Source organism: Bufo gargarizans, chromosome 1 (genome assembly GCF_014858855.1).
Source record: "Bufo gargarizans isolate SCDJY-AF-19 chromosome 1, ASM1485885v1, whole genome shotgun sequence".
In the NCBI taxonomy this organism is placed as follows: domain Eukaryota; kingdom Metazoa; phylum Chordata; class Amphibia; order Anura; family Bufonidae; genus Bufo; species Bufo gargarizans.
Window position 1 is genome coordinate 694,469,595 of NC_058080.1, and position 21,181 is coordinate 694,490,775.

General features: G+C 45.0%; 1 protein-coding gene across 1 annotated transcript in view; it reads left to right on the forward strand.

The window, feature by feature from the left end:
• The window catches only part of ITGA1 (integrin subunit alpha 1), a 276,177-nt gene that overhangs the window by 104,741 nt on the left and 150,255 nt on the right, over nt 1-21,181 (forward strand). Inside the window, exon 3 of the mRNA XM_044276225.1 lies at nt 1,984-2,090. Within this exon, the coding sequence (XP_044132160.1) occupies nt 1,984-2,090 (107 nt within the window). The remainder of the gene's footprint in view (nt 1-1,983; nt 2,091-21,181) is intronic.

Here is a 21,181-nt window from a genome sequence, read left to right on the forward strand (position 1 = left end):
AATGAAATACCACCAAATGAACGCTCTATTAGTGAGAAGAAAAAGGAGGTAAAATTCATTTGGGTGGTAAGTTGCATGACCGAGCAATAAACGGTGAAAGTAGTGTAGTGCAGAATTGTAAAAAGTGGTCTGGTCATTAAGGGTGTTTAAGCTAGGGGGGCGGAGGTGGTTAAAGGCATGTGGTCCTAAAATTTGGATCAGCTGAAAAACAGCCTGTTTCAGTTTAATCATTATTTTCAATTAATTGAATGCTCAAAAAATGTTTTGTCTCACTCTCATTTCTTCTTGTTGCATGTTGAACCTCTACTTGGAACCTTGTTAAGATCCAACAATGTAAAATATGATTTTTTTTTGCCATTTTTGAAGTGGTCTTAAACTTTTGATCAGGACTGTACTTATGTTCAGCAGTGCAGGACACATAAATTCTTTAAAAATCCTACAATTTAATTTCCTGATTTTTGTATTTTTTATTTCTGTCTCTCATAGTGGGAATGCACCTACAATGTGAATTTCAGACCCCTCCGTGATTTCTAAGTGGGAGAACTTGCAAAATTGCAGAGTATTCAAATACTTCTGTTCCTCACTGTATATCTTATGAGAAAACCCTTTTAAAAGCTATGTACACCTTTGGAGGCAATTTGTTTTATGTTTTCATTTACTGATTTTGGGATAAAAAATAAAATTCAGTTGGTCTTAAAAATATTGAGCTGTTCTGTCACAAAAGGTTAACTGTTTGTCTAGCTCTGTAAATCTTACTTTTTACTTTTATTTTGTTCCAGTCACCTAATAACCCTTATCTCTATTAAGAGGTCATAAACACTTATTTAACACACATTTTTATCAGTCAGATTAGCTAGGTGAAAAAAACTATCAATTAACTGGTATTTTTAGATATCAGATTCAGGTACCCAATAATTGCGTCACATAAACCAAGAAAAGAGTGGGTAAACTTTAAAATATAACTTTTATTAGTATATATCTATAAAAAGCCCATATGTGAAATAGTGCAGATTAAATGAACGCGATAGAAATATCCCAATTTGGGTAGGTTTGTGGTTATCTAGGGAGGGGAAAGGATAGTGGGGGAAAGGGGCTGCTGGGTCTCTGCCCCTATTGCACACCCTAATGAAATGATCCCTATCCATCCACAGCGCACCTCCTATGCCGTCCCTATGTCCTTCCCTAAACAGTGCAATGACTGCCCAGCTTCGTCCTGAAGGGGGAGGAAAGAGGGGGGCAGGAGACCCTAAATCACAAAGTCAACTACACCAATATTTGTGTACTCAGGTCCCTGGGACACACTCTATACAAAGCTTGGATAAGAAAACCTTGCGTCCTGCATAACCAGGCACTCAGGTGTCACAAGTAATGTATACACCCAATTTCAATGGTATAAGATCGATGCCAGAATCTATGCTTCCAAGACACCATATGACAGCCCGATGCGTTTCTCTGGTCTCACCAGGTCATCAGGGGCCTTGACAAAAAAATGGACTGTCCCTCCGAAGGAGGGGGTCAATACAAGCATCTCAACCGGATTCATTAAGGTGTGCAATAGGGGCAGAGACCCAGCAGACCCTCTCCCCCACTATCCTTTCTGCTCCCTAGATAACCATAAACCTACCCAAATTGGGGTATTTCTATCCCATTCATTTAATCTGCACTATTTCACATATGGGCTTTTTATAGATATATACTAATAAAAGTTATATTTTAAAGGTTACCCACTCTTTTTTTGGTTTATGTGACAGATTAGCTAGCTGACAGAAGAGAGAGAAAATTCAGATCCCTCAATTAGAGCATCTCAGTCCTGTACAGAAATAAGGGATCCATATTTGTAATAAAGACCAATTTAAAATATTATTTTTACCTAAAAATGAGTATAATGCAATAGTAAAAAAAATATTGCTCCGAAGGTGTACATAGCCTTTAATATTATTGTGTATATTTTCAAAATATATTATGTGTTTTTTTCCCTTTAAGGGTGCTTATTGGCTCACCACTGGAGGGTCAACCAACACGAAGAACAGGAGATGTATATAAATGTGCGGCAGATGGGCTGTCAGGGTGTACAAAGGTTAACTTACCAAGTAAGTGAACATTTACAAGCAACATTCACCACTTTGGAATGGATGACATTGTATTTCACTGATTATTAAAGTGGATTTTTATTTCATTGGTAAATATAAGACTTTCAGTTGTCATCTTCTGTCAAGGTAGTTTCAATTGGAGCTGGACAGAATAAGAATTCTCCGGGTCAAGTGACTAAGTGTGCCATACATATTGAATACCAATGGAACAAACCCACAGGACTGTCTAATATGTATTGAGTTGAATCAACTTTTACCATGTGGATCTCCCGCTAGGAGATAGGCCACTGCAAGATGTTTTTCTGAGTGACACACCCAAAAATCCATTATGCTCCATTTTTCAGTAGGGGTTACTCAAAGTTGTTGGATCAGCTAGCCATAGCTAGAGAAAATGAATGATTTTTAATTGTAAGTCAAAAGTATGTATATTCAAACTCTTTATAATAATTTCTGTCCCAGATCATTTGTGATGCTTAGTAGTGTTGGGCGAGCAGGCAGAATACCGCATGTGCTCGAGCGCAATGCTCGAGTCTCCTCCCCGCACATTTGCAGGTAATAAATGTGCAGGTAAGTACTGCCATTCGCAGCCAATAAATGTGCAGGTAAGTACTGCCATTCACTGTAATGCCGTAGCCATGTTGGCTCCTGGCATTACAGTGATTGGCTGTCCGGAACGCTTCATCGGGTGCTATATAGCACCCGATGACACGTGTTTGGCTCAGTCTTAGTCAGGGAGAGCTGGAGAGCAGAAGGGAGAGATATTGTAGGGAGTGAAATTTGAATAGTTTAATTTTTATACTTGTTATAGACCCAAAAGGACTATTGTTGTGTGTGGAAGAAAAAGGGGGTCAGTCAGCACATCCCAATGCGCAGTGGCACGTTTCTATGGCTGAAAACACCACTGTAAAACAAAACATGCAATGCAACAGCTCTCTGCAAACCAAATAAAGTACAAAAATGCATAATAATTGCTAATGCTCTACTTATAAATTAGAGATGCTTGGCAAATACATTTTGTACAAAATTGTTTGATCCCGTCTGCAACACGTCAAGGCGATCTCTGTAAGACGGGTCCTAACACTAAATACTTCCCCTAATGTGCTATTACGGCTACCATACAATTCAGGGAGTGTAGGTCCCGCATTGTTGTGTGTGGCAGCAATATATATTTTTTAGCGCAACCTGAGCTAAATTGCTAAAACTTGTTAGAGACCCAAAAGTCCTTTTAAGGACTATTGTGTGTGGCAGCAATATATATTTTTAGCGCTACCTGCACTAAATAGCGTGCAGACTGGACATTATCTGCGCATTCTAAAAATATCAGTGACATCCAGTGTACTTTTTCTGTAGACTGTGTCCACTGCAGACATTTACATTACCTGCGCTACATCTCCTGTATGTTTGCGTATTCGAAATATCAGTGACATTCAGTCAAATTTTTTTGCTGCTGGTGGCAGCGACATTACCTGTGCTACATCTCCAGTATAACGCTAGCGCATCCGAAATATCAGTGGCATTCGGTGTAATTTTTTTTGCCGCTGGTGACAGCGACATTATCTGCGCTACATCTCCTGTGTAACGTGTGCACAGCCTAAAAATATCTGTGACATCCAGTGTACTTTTTCTGTAGATGGTGTCCGCTGCGGACAGTTACATTACCTGTGCTACATCCAGGGGCGTAGCTAAAGGCTCATGGGCCCTAGTGCAAGAGTTCACCTTGGGTCCCCCTTCCCTCAGTGCTTTGTGGCCAGGCGCAGGTAAGCACAAACCTTTTGTGCTGCCCAAGGCAAAAATTGAAATGGCACCACCCCATGCCAAATTCTTGACCCCTTCCCTCCAGCCAGAGGTGTAACTTGACCAGCATGCACTTTCTATAATGTTGGTGTCTTCTTATGTGGCACAAGGGTCTTTGGGCCCCCTCAGGCTCCTGGGCCCGGTAGCGACTGCTACCTCTGCACCCTCTATAGCTACGCCCCTGGCTACATCTCCTGTATAACGTTTGTGTTATATCAGTGACATTCAGTAAAAATTTTTGGCTGCTGGTGGCAGCGACATTACCTGCGCTACATCTCCTGAGACATTACTTGACCTATACCTCCTGTATAATGTTTCTGTATCCTAAATATCAGTGTCATTCATTCAGTGTAATTTTTTAATAGGCGGCGGTGACAGCGACATTACTTGCGCTATACCGCCTGTTTAATGTGTGTGCATCCTAAAAATATCTGGGACATTCTGTGTACTTTATTTGTGCATACACTTACAAAACTTGTGCTACTGAACGTGTGACATACTTGCAAGCATATATACCATTTAATATGCGCAAGGAGAGCAGCAAGGGATAGGGAAGTGGCTGTGCTGCTGATGGTGAACGCAGAGACCATGACCCTGGGCACGGTGAAACTGTGCCTGATGCCAGAGCATGAGAAACACACTCATCCACGATACCTAGCTTAATGTCCCAGTTTGCAGGGTGGCGCAGGACACCACTCTCAAAGTCAGACCAGTGCGACCAGGTCGTCAGTTGGATTGCAGCAGATAATGCTTCCAGTCGGTTAAGCACCACCCTGTCTTCCACAAAGTCCAGTCACAGCAGCCAAAAGTCTGGTCAACACAATCCTCACCCATATACTCCTTCCACCCACCATGGAGAGTCTTGGCAAACAAGTGATCCCACACTCGGATATTCCAAGGAGTTATTTTTATCGCCATTCCTTAATTTGGGCCTCTCGCCAAGCCCGCTTGAAGAAGGACATAAGGAGATCTTGTGCCCTGATTCCCAAACTCTGGAGCATCCACAGTCAGAAGATGATGGTGGGGAACGGCAATTAGTGTTTCATGAGGTGGATGATGATGATGAGACACAGTTGCCAATAAGTCAACCGCAATTAGTGTCTCAAGAGGTTCATGATGAGGATGAGACACAGTTGTCAATAACTGAGGTTGTTGTTAGTTCAACAAGTCAGGAGGATGACCAGAGTGAGGAAGTGGAAGAGGAGGTGCTGGACGATGAAGTCACTGACCCAACCTGGGAAGGTGGCAAGCCGAGCGAGAACAGCAGTACAGAGGGGGAGAGATCCGCAGCACCACAACAGCCTCTAAGAGGCAGTGGGGTGGCAAAAGGGAGAAGGCAGCCACACCAAACAGGCCCACAACTGTTCCCCGGAGCACCCCTTGTGGCAATCTCCTTTGGTGTTAGTGATGGACGAACATCGGCCGGGACGATTCGCAAAAGCGCATTTGCAATCAAATATTTGCAAACCGCGCATTTGCGGCGGACCCCATTGACTTTAATGGCAGGTATACTTGAAAAACCTTCAAGTCATATTTGCAGCCACAAAATACTTACTAGAAGTGCACAAATAGTCCCACATCATGGATAGTGACATACCAGAGGGGGATCAATGGCAAAAATTCACACAAAAAAATATGTATTTTTATCAGGGGCCATTTTTACGCATCTTAAAGGGAAACTCTCAAAAATGTGCCCTGCTGGAGCCTAGAACATTTTTATTTTAGGCCACGGGAGTACAGGCCCCCAAAATTAGGCATTCACCTGACAGAAAAGAACAAGTGATTATCTTGCTGGAGGTACATTAGGCGGTCTTGGGATAACAATTTTACTGTAGGCCAGTGGAGTAAAGGCCCCAAAAATTGCGTATTCACCTAACAGAAAAGAACAAGTGCTTATGTGGCTGGATGTATTTTAGACGGTCACTGGATAACAATTTTACTGTAGGCCAGTACAGGCCCCAAAAAGTAGGCATTCACCTAACAGAAAAGAAAAAGTGATTATGTGGCTGGAGGTACATTAGGCTGTCACTGGGTAACAATTTTACTGTAGGCCGGTGGAGTACAGGCCCCAAAAATTTGGCATTCACCTGACAGAAAAGAACAAGTGATTATGTGGCTGGAGATACGTTAGGCGGACAATGGATAACAATTTTACTGTAGGCCACTGGAGTAGAGGCCCCAAAAATTAGGCATTCACCTGACATAAAAAGCCTTTTATGCTGCTGTACATACATAAGACAAGGACCATTCTTTGTTCTGGATGATGGCGGATATGTGTGGGCTGGCATGATGAAATTAAATTACCCGTGGTTGTCACAGGTGTTGAATTATTTCGAGATCCATGCCTCATTCATTTTTAGAAATGTGAGGTAGTCCACACTGTCATGAGCTAGACGAGTGCGCTTATCGGTCACAATCCCCCCTCCTGCACTGAACGTCCTTTCGGACAGGACACTCAACGAGGGTCAAGCCAAGAGTTCCATGGCAAATTTTAGCCAGCTCTGGCCACAGGTCAAGCCTGCACACCCAGTGGTCCAGGGGTTCCTCGCTTCCACATTGGCCGTTAACCCGATGTAGTCGGACACCTATCTGTCTAGGCGTTCCCTGAGGCTGGATATGGAGGGCGGCTGTTGATGGGTTGGCTGCAAGAATGATCTCATATCCGAAGTGACCAACACATCTTCAAACCGCCCTCTTCTTGCAGGCACGGTAGGATTGGTACCCGCACCTGTTTCGATGTGGGTAGAAATTCCTCTGCCAGTGCCCCCAACAGGAGAATGCAGCATCTCTCACAGGAAGACCTGGAAATGCTGCATTCTGACAGCCCTCTGTGATGCTGGTAACATGTCCGCCATTTTGTGTTTGTACCGGGGGTCTAAGTTTGTTGCCACCCAGTACAGGTCCTAGCCCTTTATGCTTTTTATATAGGGGTCCCTTTTCAAACAGTGGAGCATTAAGGCCCCCATTTGCACTAAATTGGAAGCGGTGGAGCGCTCTTGCTCTTGCTGATCCCCCAGGAGAATGTCATCCTCAGTCTTCTCCCCCCAGCCACGGACAACACCAGGGATCCCCGAAAAGTTTAGTCCCCCTCAAAGCCTGCTCTTCTTGCTTTTCCTCCTCCCCCCAGCCACCATCCTCCTCTGACTCCTCTTCAGACTAGTGCTGACTTGTCTCAGATGGAGAACCCTCAATCGTGGGAATTCATTCAGCATTGCGACTTCCTCATCTTCCAGCTCCTGCTCCTCGACGGCTTGATCAATTACACGACACAATGCACGCTCCAGAAAGAAGGCGTAAGGTATAATGTCACTGATGGTGCCCTGCCTGCAACTGATCAGTTTAGTGATCTCATCAAATGGCCACTGAAGTCTGTATGTGTCGCGCATGAGCAGCCACTAGTGCGGTGAAAAAAATACAAGCTCCCCAGAACCTGTCCTGCCGCAGAGTTCGTACAGGTAGTCGTGAACTGCACGTTTCTGCTGGAGCAGCCTATCGAGCATATACAAGGTGGAGCTCCAGCGCGTCGGGCAGTCACAAATCAGACGTCTGAAGGGCAAGTGGTGTCGCCACTGAACATCAGCATGGCCGTGTAAGATCTTCTAAAATGGCCAGAGATTTTCCTGGCCTGCCGCAAGACGTCCTGGACCTCGGGGTATTTGGCAACGAATCATTGCACAACTAAGTTCAAGACGTATGCCATGCTCTGTTTTAGCACGCTAAGCAGATTGACACCGTTGTCGCACACCACTTTACCAACTGTCAAATTGAGCGGGGTTAGCTACTGATCGTCCTGTGACTGCAGAGCTAAAAGGAGAGCAGGACCGGTGTGGCTCTTGGCTTCCAGGTACAACAGACGCAGCACAGCATGGTAACGTCTCACCTGGCACGCCAAATAGGTTCTGGGGAGCTTGGGGGGTGCAGCGGAAAAGGCGGTAGCAGAGAAAAAGAAGGAGTCAGACGAGGAGGAGATGGAGGATGGAGTAGGAGGAGGAGAAGAAGAGGCAGGACTGCTGGCAATCCGTGGCAGTGACACCAAATCCACACGGGTGTCACGGGTTACATGCTTGACGGCCGTCAGAAGGTTCACCCAGTGGGCAGTAAAAGTTATGTACCTTCCCTGCCCGTGTTTGCTAGACCATTTGTCTGTGGTCAGATGTATCTTAGCACCGACACTGTGTGCCAGAGATAAATTAACTTGCCGCTGAACGTGCCCATATAGTTCAGGGATGTCCTTCTGGGAGAAATATTTCCTTCCATGGACCTTCTATTGCACTGTGCCAGCGGTCAGCGGTTTGGCAAGATGATTATCCAGCGTCGTCATTTTTTTACGCTCGAACATTTGGGCCACGGAAGCCTGCCTTGTGCCAGATTAACGTGAGGATGACGCGGTGGAAGGTGGAGTGGAGGACAAATGGGAAGAGAGAGGAGAAAAGGCAGGACGTGGAGCGTAGGGAGTGTGGCTTTGTGAGTTCTGATGGCGTTGCTCCCACTGGGCTCAGTGATGGGAGGCCAGGTGCCTGCCTAAGGCGGTCGTCCCTAGGTGAGTGTTTGGCTTACCGCGACTTATGCGTTGACAGCACAGGCTGCAGATGGAAACATTATTATCAGCAGCTGACACGTTAAAAAAAGGCCACACTGTGGAGCCATGTGCCAGCATGCTGGGAGCGCAAGATGTGACCGTGCATGGTGGATGGCTTGCTCCAGATACATTTGCAGTCTGCTTTTTGCCTCCTGTGCACTGCGAGTTCTGCCTGCTTCTCCTCCTTCTGCTCCCTATCTGCTGCTCCATCTCCCCCTCTGAACTCCCCTCCTCCTCCTCTCTTGTGGGCACCCACGTGACGTCCATCGACACGTCATCATCGTCACCTTCACTACCACTGACATTAGAGATCTCGGAGTAGGCAGCAACAGCGGGGGCCAACCTCCTTGGGCTGATCTGGGTATTGTCATCAGACCGTTGCTACCTCCACTTCCTCCTCATCAGATACCAAGAATGGCTGCGCATTGGTAAGGTCTGGGAATGGATGGGAAAATAATTCCTCTGACTCGAGTGGAGGGGCTATGGTGGTGGTGTTAGTGGTGTCTTTGGGGGTGCACACAGCAGAGAGTGAGGAGGGTGCAGATACAGAGGATGAGGAGGGTGCAGAGGCGGAAGGCTGAGTGAGCCACTTAACCAACTCTGGTGAGCCCTTTAAAGTTATCGCATGGTCCTTCTCCAACTTCCCACTTAGGCTCCGGCCTGGTGCACCTGCCCGACCCCTACCATCTCTGCGGAACTGTCTGCCTCTTCTTCTGCCTGTCATTCTCTAAATGACCCACTGCCTAAGTCCGTACAGAAGAGCAGTATTTGTGGAAGAAGGTATAATGCAGCCCTCAATCAGTATTTGGTGGAAAAAGGTATATAGCAATAGCACCCCTAAATCAGTATTTGGTGGAAGAAGGTATATAGCAATAGCACCCCTCAATCAGTATTTGGCGGAAACAGCTGTATGGCACCCCTCAATCAGTATTTGGCGGAAACAGGTGTATGGCACCCTCAATCAGTATTTTGTGGAAGCATGTGTATTGCAGCCCTCAATCATTATTTGGTGATATAGCAATAGCACCCCTCAATCAGTATTTAGTGGAAGAAGGTATATGGCACCCCTCAATCAGTATTTGGCGGAAACAAGTATATAGCACCCCTTAATCAGTATTTGGCGGAAACAGGTATATGGCACCCCTCAATCAGTATTTTGTGGAAGCATGTGTATTGCAGCCCTCAATCAGTATTTGGTGAAAGAAGGTATATATGGTAGAAATTGCACCCTTAAATCAGTATTTTGTGGAAGAAGGCATATAGCACCCCTCAATCAGTATTTGGCGGAAACAGGTATATAGCACCCCTCAATCAGTATTTGTCGTAAACAGGTATTGGCACCACTCAATCTGTATTTTGTGGAAGCAGGTGTATCATAGCCCTCAATCAGTATTTGGTAGAAGAAGTATATAGCAATAGCACCCCTCAATCAGTATTTTGTGGAAGAAGGTATATGGCACCCCTCAATCCGTATTTGACGGAAACAGGTATATAGCACCAGTCAATCAGTATTTGACGGAAACAGGTATATAGCACCCCTCAATCAGTTTTTGTGGGAAACAGGTATATGGGACCCCTTAATCAGTATTTTGTGGAAGCAGGTGTATTGCAGCCTTCAATCAGTATTTGGTGAAATAAGTTATATAGCAATAGCACCCCTCAATCAGTATTTTGTAGAAGAAGGTATATGGCACCCCTCAATCAGTATTTGACGGAAACAGGTATATAGCACCCCTCAATCAGTATTTGGTGGAAACTGGTATATATCACCCCTCAATCAGTATTTGGCAGAAACAGGTATATAGCACCCCTCAATCAGGATTTTGTGGAAGAAGGTTTTTATCACAGCCCTCAAGCAGTTTTTTTGGGGGCAACAAGTATATCACACCCGTTGCAATTAGTTACTCCAATAGCGTTTGTCCCTCTATCTAGCTGCAGTATCCCAGCAGAACCGTACACAACTGCTGCACAATACAAATACACTATAATATAATTTCTATGTTAGAAAGTATATTATAAGTATATCACACCCCTCTATATCACACCTATCGATAGCACACCTATACCAGTCCTTAAAAGGACTTTTGTGGCCCTATTAGCTAGCATTTGGTGTCCCTAACTGTCCCTGCTCCAAAATGTAACCTCTCCCTACACTGGCAAAACTCAATGTAAAATGGCTGCCAGATCGGGTTCAGTTATAGGGTTGGAGGTGTGTCTATGTGCTGGATGTCTCATTTGGCTGTCCTGTCCCACCTGATGGATGTTCTTAATCGTAATGACACCTCAGCACACGTCTAATTTGAATGGCTTTTGTGGGTGCTCGTCTCTTGTTACCTCCTTCCACCCGCGGAGTGAGATTGTAGCTTTAAATAAATTTTTTCAGAAACAGCACACCGATGTAGTTTGTAATTCAACCTTTATTTACCAGTGGTATATTCTCAAGTTATTTTATGACATTTATTGCTGTCTGCAACGTTTCGGGCCCATTTGGTGCCCTTTGTCAAGCTATAAATGCAAAAAAAATATAAACACAGGACAATATAATTAAAAACAGAAAGGAAAAAAATTCATATACACATCACTTGGAATTCATATATATACATATATCTCAATTCTCATGAAACATATTATATTATTGCTCCTTAATGGATGGGAATTTTATCCATAATTTGACTATTTTTTCAATAAATCATTCATAATTCATATCCTTCAAAGGACTGTTGCTCATATATGAGGGCTAAGTTAATATCAATTACTAGCATGGTTAGACATATATATGAGAGATGCCCGCATACATCAATTCATTTAAAGAGGGGTTGCGGGGGAGGGGAGGGGTTTGGGTTCTTTGCATATATTGTGCATCAGAATCAAAACTAACATGATTAAAGTAAAATTCATGAGAAATCACAGTTCATAATTCATAACAAGTGAGACATGATTAGACGGCAACATGATTAAGGCATAATTTCAATAGAGCATGATTATAACAAGTGGTATAAAAGGGGGGGGGGGGGGGGGGGTTCCGTGGAAAGCAGCACAAGTGGCAGGTTAAATTAATGATTAAACACATGATTACACAGTATAGGCTAGTCAAGGGAAAAAAGGGGGGTTGTGCAGTTACACACTACACCCCTGTGGACACCTTAGGGGGGGGGGGGGGGCGGCTAGCATACATGATCCAATACAATGCAATGTAGGAAAGGAGAGGCATGTGGCACGAGTGAGGACCGTAAGCCCCATCAGTGGTGTCTGTCATCTATTTGCAGCGCATAGTAGCGCATAGTAAGCGGACATAAGTGGTCTAAACTAGCGTACTCTGAAGCAGAGTCCTCTGAAACCGAGTCACGTACCTGGATGGCCGGTCTGTATTTTCACGGCGTGCGGTAACTGCGATGCACGCCGTGGTGTATTTATTCAGAGGCCGGATCGGATATCCGGCCATTGCCGGCATGTGAGGGGTGGGTCAGTGTGATGGGGACGGCCCCCGTGAGGGAGGAGCAAGCAGGCTTCAGGTTACTGGGCGCCTGGCGCATGCGCAATAATGCCCTGTGTCCGCGGCGCCATCTTGGCTTCTGGCACTAGAATGGAAAAGAGGGGATCGCGCAGGTCAGGCACTGTAATAAGGTTCCCTATTATGATTTGACATAAGGAGGGGCTAGATCCACTTATAGATGTGACTTCACGTGGGTATACATGATTTTAGCAGAACAATCAGTGTAGGGCACAGTTCTCTGAGGTGCCACAGGCCTCTGCGTATCAGACATATACATTTTCAGTTTCAATCTATAGCTACATCTACAGGCATACTATACCCAGAACGAGTGGTATACAAGTTAGGACTATGGAGGTCTAAAGTAGACGTTCTATATGGGCCCATAGGGATGCGTGGTGGATGAAGATCCTATTAGGAAGAAAAAGGCACATGGGTTAATTATTCATGAAGATAGGCTAGTTTAAGCATATTTATAATCCTTATTTAGACCTCCTGGACCCAACGTCCCCAGACGGCGGATCCATTGCATCTCTCTCAAGTGTAGCATCTCATCACGATTCCCCCCTCTCCTGGGGGTGGGGACCCAATCGATGACCTGAAAACGTAGTTGGCTAGGCGTATGTTTGTGTTCCTGGAAATGGTGTACTAAAGGGGCTTCTTTCTTGTTAGTGCGGATGTTAGATTTGTGTTGACTGATTCTGTCTTTTATTTTTTGTGTGGTCTCGCCCACATATCCCAGGCCACAAGGGCATTTAATGAGATAAATAACATAGTTTGTCATGCATGAAAAGTGGCCCTTAATATAGTACTTTTTCCCTGATGAGGGGTGGGTAAAAGAATTACCTTTTGTGACATTGCCACACTGCGCACATCCCAAACAAGGGTAGGTGCCCAGGTTGGGGGATCCCGTGATGGTACGTTGTGCATCCATTTTTGCGGATCCAAAGTCGGATCTCACTAGCTGATCACGGATTATGGGTGGGCGTTTGTAGGACATCAGGGGTTTGGAGTGGAAAATGCTGGGAATACTCCTTTGTAGGATCTGCCAATGTTTGTATATAATTTTTTTGATAGAGGTACTCCAAGTGGAGTAAGTAGTTACACAGGGAATTCTACCATCCTGTTTCGTACTGACTCTAGTTTTAGATTTTAGTAGGTCATCTCTCTTTGTATCACTAACACGCTCTGTGTGACTTTTCAGTATTTGTGCTGGAAAGCCACGAACTGCGAATTTTTGACTCATTTCTGTGAGTCTCACCTGATGGATGTGTCATGGGTCAAAGTTTGGTGCTATGCAAAAAAATATGGCCCGTGCAAATATCGCCATATGTTCGCATGTTTGTTGAATTGCGAACCACCAGGACATCTCTATCCTTAATCAATATTTGGTGGAAGGAGGTGTATTGCAGGCCTCAATCAATATTTGGTGGAAGCAGGTATATCAATCCCTTAATAAGTATTTTGTGGAAGCAGGTGTATTGCAGGCCTCAATCAATATTTGGTGGAAGCAGGTATATCAATCCCCTTAATCAGTATTTTGTGGAAGTAGGTGTATCGCAGGCCTCAATCAATATTTGGTGGAAGCAGGTATATCAAACTCCTCAATCAGTATTTTGTGGAAGCAGGTATCTCGCTGGCCTCAATCAATATTTGGTGGAAGCAGGTATATGAAACCCCTTAATTAGTATTTTGTGGAAGCAGGTGTATCGCACCCCTTAATCAGTATTTTTTGGAAGCAGGTATATCAATCCCCTTAATCAGTATTTTGTGGAAGCAGGTGTATCGCACCCCTTAATCAGTATTTTGTGGAAGAAGGTATATCAAACCCCTTAATAAGTATTTTATGGAAGCACGTATATAGAACCTCTTAATCAATATTTGGTGGAAGCAGGTATATCGCAGGCCTCAATCAATATTTGGTGGAATCAGGTATATAAAACCCCTTAATCAGTATTTTGTGGAAGCAGGTGTATCGCAGGCCTCAATCAATATTTGGTGGAAGCAGGTATATCAATCACCTTAATCAGTATTTTGTGGAAGTTGGCATATAGAACCCATTAATCAATATTTGGTGGGAGCAGGTATATCACAACCCTCAATATGTATTTTGTGGAAGTAGGTATATCTAAATCCCTTATTCAATATTTTGTGGAAGCAGGTATATAGAACCCCTTAATCAATATTTGGTGGAAGCACGTATATAGATCCCCTTAATCAATATTTGGTGGAAGCAGGTATGTTGCACCCCTAATCTGTATTTTGTGGAAGCAGGTATATTAAACCCCTCAATCAATATTTAGTGGAAGCGAGTATTTCAATCCCCTTAATCAATATTTTGTGGATGCAGGTGTATCGCAGGCCTCAATCAATATTTGGTGGTAGCAGGTATATCGCACCCCTCAATCTGTTTTTTGTGGAAGCAGGTTTATCAAACCCCTAATCCGTATTTTGCGGAAGCAGGTATATCGCAGGCCTCAATCATTATTTGGTGGAAGCAGGTATATCAATCTCCTTAATCAGCACTTTGTGGAAGCAGGTGTATAGCAGGCCTCAATCAATATTTGGTGGAAGCAGGTATATCAATCCCCTTAATCAGTATTTTGTGGAAGTAGGCATATAGAACCCCTAATCAGTATTTGGTGGAAGCAGGTATATCGCAGGCCTCAATTAATATTTGGTGGAAGCAGGTATATCAAACCCCTTAATCAGTATTTTGTGGAAGCAGGTGTATCACAGGCCTCAATCAATATTTGGTGGAAGCAGGTATATCAATCCCCTTAATCAGTATTTTGTGGAAGCAGAAATCTTGCAGGCCTCAATCAATATTTAGTAGAAGACGGTATATCAATCCCCTTAATCAGTATTTTGTGGAAGCAGGTGTATCGCAGGCCTCAATCAATATTTGGTGGAAGCAGGTATATCAATCCCCTTAATAAGTATTTTTTGGAAGCAGGTATGTCAATCCCCTTAATCAGTATTTTGTGGAAGCAGGTATATAGAACCCCTTAATCAATATTTGGTGGAAGCAGGTATATCGCACCCCTCAATCTGTTTTTTGTGGAAGCAGGTTTATCAAACCCCTAATCCGTATTTTGCAGAAACAGGTATATCGCAGGCCTCAATCATTATTTGGTGGAAGCAGGTATATCAATCCCCTTAATCAGCACTTTGTGGAAGCAGGTATATTGCACCCCTAATCTGTATTTTGTGGAAGCAGATATATTAAACCCCTAATAAGTATTTTGTGGAAGCAGAAATCTTGCAGGCCTCAATCAATATTTAGTAGAAGCCGGTATATCAATCCCCTTAATCAGTATTTTGTGGAAGCAGGTGTATCGCAGGCCTCAATCAATATTTGGTGGAAGCAGGTATATCAATCCCCTTAATAAGTATTTTTTGGAAGCAGGTATGTCAAGCCCCATAATCAGTATTTTGTGGAAGCAGGTATATAGAACCCCTTAATCAATATTTGGTGTTAGCAGGTATATCGCACCCCTCAATCTGTTTTTTGTGGAAGCAGGTTTATCAAACCCCTAATCCGTATTTTGCGGAAGCAGGTATATCGCAGGCCTCAATCATTATTTGGTGGAAGCAGGTATATCAATCTCCTTAATCAGCACTTTGTGGAAGCAGGTGTATAGCAGGCCTCAATCAATATTTGGTGGAAGCAGGTATATCAATCCCCTTAATCAGTATTTTGTGGAAGTAGGCATATAGAACCCCTAATCAGTATTTGGTGGAAGCAGGTATATCGCAGGCCTCAATCAATATTTGGTGGAAGCAGGTATATCAAACCCCTCAATCAGTATTTTGTGGAAGCAGGTGTATCACAGGCCTCAATCAATATTTGGTGGTAGCAGGTATATCAATCCCCTTAATCAGTATTTTGTGGATGCAGAAATCTTGCAGGCCTCAATCAATATTTAGTAGAAGACGGTATATCAATCCCCTTAATCAGTATTTTGTGGAAGCAGGTGTATCGCAGGCCTCAATCAATATTTGGTGGAAGCAGGTATATGTCACGGCTGTGAATGCGCAACAAGAGTGTACACAGAGAATAACAACTGACGGACCCACTCTAGGGAGGAATAAGGGTGACCCCTGCCAGACCCTAATAGCTCTCCCTAAGCTGCTATGCGCATGTCCGGATCCGAATGGTAGATCGATACATGCCCGCGTACCTAAGGCTGAAGAACACTGAAACCCCTACAATAGTGGAAGGTGCACGGCCACCGGTGCCCTGCTCAGTATATGGACGGAACCGGGGTCGCCTCGGATCCAGTCAGCAAAGAACAGATAAACACAATGTCTGTACACTTAACTGAGGTTCTGCAGCCGCAGTGCAAACAGATCCGAAGTCAGCAGACGATATCTGAAGTACTCGCATCAGCAGGACACAGATCCAGTGAAGAGAAGTAACACAGGTGAAGACACTCAAGCGAGAGATACAGCTCAAAATGAAGAGTATAATCCGCACCTCTACAAAGGAGGAGGGGTGATTTAAAGGCAGCGAAATCAAACACAGGAGGAACAGCTGGGAGGAAGGAAACCAAAAGTAAAGACCTCATCACAGAGACGGAGAAACAGGGAAGAGAACTCCTCCTAGCTCTAGTAGTGACATCATCACAGGGGTGTGGAAACAGAGCTATGAGAACGTCTCAAAGTTCTGGTAGTGACAGTACCCCCCCCCCCCCCTCTACGGGTGGACTCCGGACACTCAGGACCCACCTTCTCAGGATGAGCCCTATGAAATGCCCTGACGAGGCGAGTGGCTTTAATGTCCGACACCGGAACCCACATCCTCTCCTCAGGACCATAACCCCTCCAATGAACGAGGTACTGAAGAGAACCGCGGACAATGCGAGAGTCCACAATTCTGGAAACCTCAAACTCCAGATTGCCATCAACCAAAATCGGAGGAGGAGGCAAAGAGGAGGGTACCGTGGGCTGGACATATGGTTTTAAAAAAGCCCTGTGAAATACATTATGTATCTTCCAAACCCGTGGAAGATCAAGACGGAAGGCAACAGGATTGACGACTGACAAGATTTTATAAGGGCCAATGAACTTGGGACCCAATTTCCAGGAGGGAACCTTCAGTTTAATATTTTTTGTAGACAACCACACCAGATCACCCACATTCAGGTCCGGACCAGGCATACGTCCCTTATCAGCCACACACTTATATTTCTCACTCATCTTTCTAAGATTACTCTGAATCTTTTGCCAAATGGTAGACAAAGATGAGGAAAATCTCTCCTCCTCAGGCAAACCAGAGGGAGCGCCTCCCGAGAATGTCCCAAACTGCGGATGGAACCCATATGCACCGAAGAATGGTGACTTATCAGAAGATTCCTGACGACGGTTGTTCAGAGCAAACTCAGCAAGAGGGAGAAATAAACACCAATCCTCCTGGTTCTCTGCCACAAAACAGCGCAAATATGTCTCCAGATTCTGGTTGACGCGCTCAGTCTGACCATTCGACTGCGGGTGAAAAACAGAAGAGAAGGACAGCCGAACCCCCAGACGAGAACAGAAAGCCTTCCAGAATCTGGACACAAACTGTGTGCCTCTATCGGAAACAATATCCGAGGGAATGCCATGTAATTTAACAATATGGTCGACAAAAGCTTGCGCCAACGTTTTAGCACTGGGTAAACCAGGGAAGGGTACGAAATGAGCCATCTTGCTAAAACGGTCCACCACCACCAGGATCACCGACTTCCCTGAGGAACGAGGAAGATCCGTGATAAAGTCCATGGAGAGGTGTGTCCAAGGACGGGAAGGTATGGGTAACGGGAGAAGGGGACCTGAAGGCCGAGAACGAGGGACCTTAGCGCGAGCGCACGTCTCACAAGCAGCCACAAAACCCTCCACCGACTTACGGAGAGCCGGCCACCAAAATCTCCGAGCAATGAGATCTACCGTGGCTCTACTCCCGGGGTGACCAGCAAGAACGGTATCATGATGTTCCTTGAAGAGTTTGTGACGTAACTCAGGAGGCACAAACAACTTCCCAGGAGGACAACGGGGAGGTACCTCAGTCTGGGCAGCCTGGACCTCGGCCTCCAAATCAGAATACAGGGCAGAAACGACCACCCCCTCCGCCAAAATGGGACCCGGGTCCTCGGAGTTTCCTCCTCCCAGAAAACAGCGAGAGAGAGCATCAGCCTTCACATTTTTGATCCCAGGGCGGAATGTAACAACAAAATTGAATCTGGAGAAGAAGATAGACCATCTGGCCTGTCTCGGATTCATACGCCTGGCCGACTCATGGTCGGTAAACACGGTGATAGGGTGCCTCTCTCTCTAACCAATGGCGCCACTCCTTGAAAGCCAACTTGATGGCCAACAACGCCCTATCCCCCACATCATAGTTTCTCTCTGCCGGGGAGAGCTTTTTAGAGAAAAAAAGCACAGGGTCGCCACTTGGCAGGAGAAGGGCCCTGGGACAAAACCGCACCCACACCCACCTTGGAAGCATCCACCTCAACAATAAAAGGTAAGGAAACATCGGGATGCACCAAGACGGGAGCAGACGCAAAACTCTCGGAAAACACGTCCGAGAACTCAGAGAGAAATGATGGCACCGTTTTAGTAGACACCTCTGCAAAAATCGCTGTGAGACAATTCTCTCTACAAAACTCACTCCACTCAATTATTTGCCTTCCTTGCCAATCAATAGTAGGGTTATGTCTAATAAGCCAGGGTAACCCCAAAACTAGAGGAGAAGGCAATCCGTTAAGGACAAAACAAGATATATCCTCCACATGAGTGTCACCTATCGCTAACCGGATATTGTGAACAATGCCCTTCAGGGATCTCTGTGAGAGTGGAGCAGAGTCAATAGCAAAAACAGGTATATGCTTTTCTAATGTGCAAACCTGAAAACCATGCATGGCTACAAATTGAGTATCAATAAGATTGACGGCCGCTCCACTATCGACAAAAATTTCACAAGAAATGACTTTGCTCCCTAGCGCTACCCTGGCAGAAAGGAGAAAACGGGAACTGCAGGTCAGAGGAAAAGCATCAATTCCTACATCAACTTTGCCCAAAGTAGCAGATGAAGCAGAATTTGATGATTTACTTTTTGAGGTCTTTCTCTTATTATAACTCTTAGTACAGTTCAAGAATCTCCTAGACGGACAAACATTAGCCAAATGACCTATGCCCCCACAACAAAAACACACCATTCTCTGAGGACTAAATCCTCCTTTATCTGGGGCAAGTCGACCTAGCTGCATGGGCTCCTCCACAGAGGGAACCGAGAGAGGATGAGGCCCCTGCACACTAAATGAGTCCGCACCACTGCCCCTAGACTGAAAATGACTGGACAGAGAGGTCTCGTTTCTTTCTCTTAGACGCCTGTCAAGGCGTACCGCCAATGACATGGCAGACTCTAAGGACGTTGGTCTCTCATGGAAAGCAAACGCATCTTTCAATCTCTCTGAGAGACCATGAGAGAACTGACTCCGGAGTGCAGCATCATTCCAACCTGTATCAGCTGCCCATCTCCGAAATTCAGAACAATAAAGCTCAGCAGACAGTTTGTCCTGGCATAACAAACGTAAGTTAGATTCAGCCAGAGCAACACGATCCGGGTCATCATATATCTGCCCCAGGGCTAAAAAAAATCTTTCTACGGATCGAAGGGAGGGATCCCCCGATGGCAACGAAAAAGCCCAAGTCTAAGCATTACCCCTGAGCAGGGAGATGACAATCCTCACCCTCTGTTCCTCATTACCAGAGGAATGGGGACACAAGCAAAAATGGAGTTTGCATGCCTCTCTGAAACGAACAAAATTCTCACTGCCCCCGGAGAACGTCTCCGGAAGTGAGACCTTTGGCTCGCAACAGACTCCATGGGCCGGAGCAGAGCCCAATGCTTGAAGCTGATTCATAGATTGACGGAGATCCGCTACCTCCAAAGAAAGACCCTGCATGCGGTCAACCAGGTCAGAAAGCGGATCCATGTCAAAAAAGGACGGTTTGGCGGATTATAATGTCACGGCTGTGAATGCGCAACAAGAGTGTACACAGAGAATAACAACTGACGGACCCACTCTAGGGAGGAATAAGGGTGACCCCTGCCAGACCCTAATAGCTCTCCCTAAGCTGCTATGCGCATGTCCGGATCCGAATGATAGATCGAGACATGCCCGCGTACCTAAGGCTGAAGACCACTGAAACCTCTACAATAGTGGAAGGGGCACGGCCACCGGTGCCCTGCTCAGTATATGGACGGAACAGGGGTCGCCTCGGATCCAGTCAGCAAAGAACAGATAAACACAATGTCTGTACACTTAACTGAGGTGCTGCAGCCGCAGTGCAAACATATCCGAAGTCAGCAGACGATATCTGAAGTACTCGCATCAGCAGGACACAGATCCAGTGAAGAGAAGTAACACAGGTGAAGACACTCAAGCGAGAGATACAGCTCAAAATGAAGAGTATAATCCGCACCTATACAAAGGAGGAGGGGTGATTTAAAGGCAGCGAAATCAAACACAGGAGGAACATCTGGGAGGAAGGAAACCAAAAGTAAAGACCTCATCACAGAGGCGGAGAAACAGGGAAGAGAACTCCTCCTAGCTCTAGTAGTGACATCATCACAGGGGTGTGGAAACAGAGCTATGAGAACGTCTCAAAGCTCTGGTAGTGACAGTATATCAATCCCCTTAATAAGTATTTTTTGGAAGCAGGTATGTCAAGCCCCTTAATCATTATTTTGTGGAAGCAGGTATATAGAACCCCTTAATCAATATTTGGTGGTAGCAGGTATATCGCACCCCTTAATCTGTTTTTTGTGGAAGCAGGTTTATCAAACCCCTAATCCGTATTTTGCGGAAGCAGGTATATCACAGGCCTCAATCATTATTTGGTGGAAGCAGGTATATCAATCTCCTTAATCAGCACTTTGTGGAAGCAGGTGTATAGCAGGCCTCAATCAATATTTGGTGGAAGCAGGTATATCAATCCCCTTAATCAGTATTTTGTGGAAGTAGGCATATAGAACCCCTAATCGGTATTTGGTGGAAGCAGGTATATCGCAACCCTCAATATGTATTTTGTGGAAGTAGGTATATCAAACGCCTTATTCAATATTTTGTGAAAGCAGGTATATCGCACCCCTCAATCAGTATTTTGTGGAAGCAGGCATATTAAACTCCTTAATCAGTATTTTGTGGAAGCAGGTATATTGCACCCCTCAATAACTTTTTT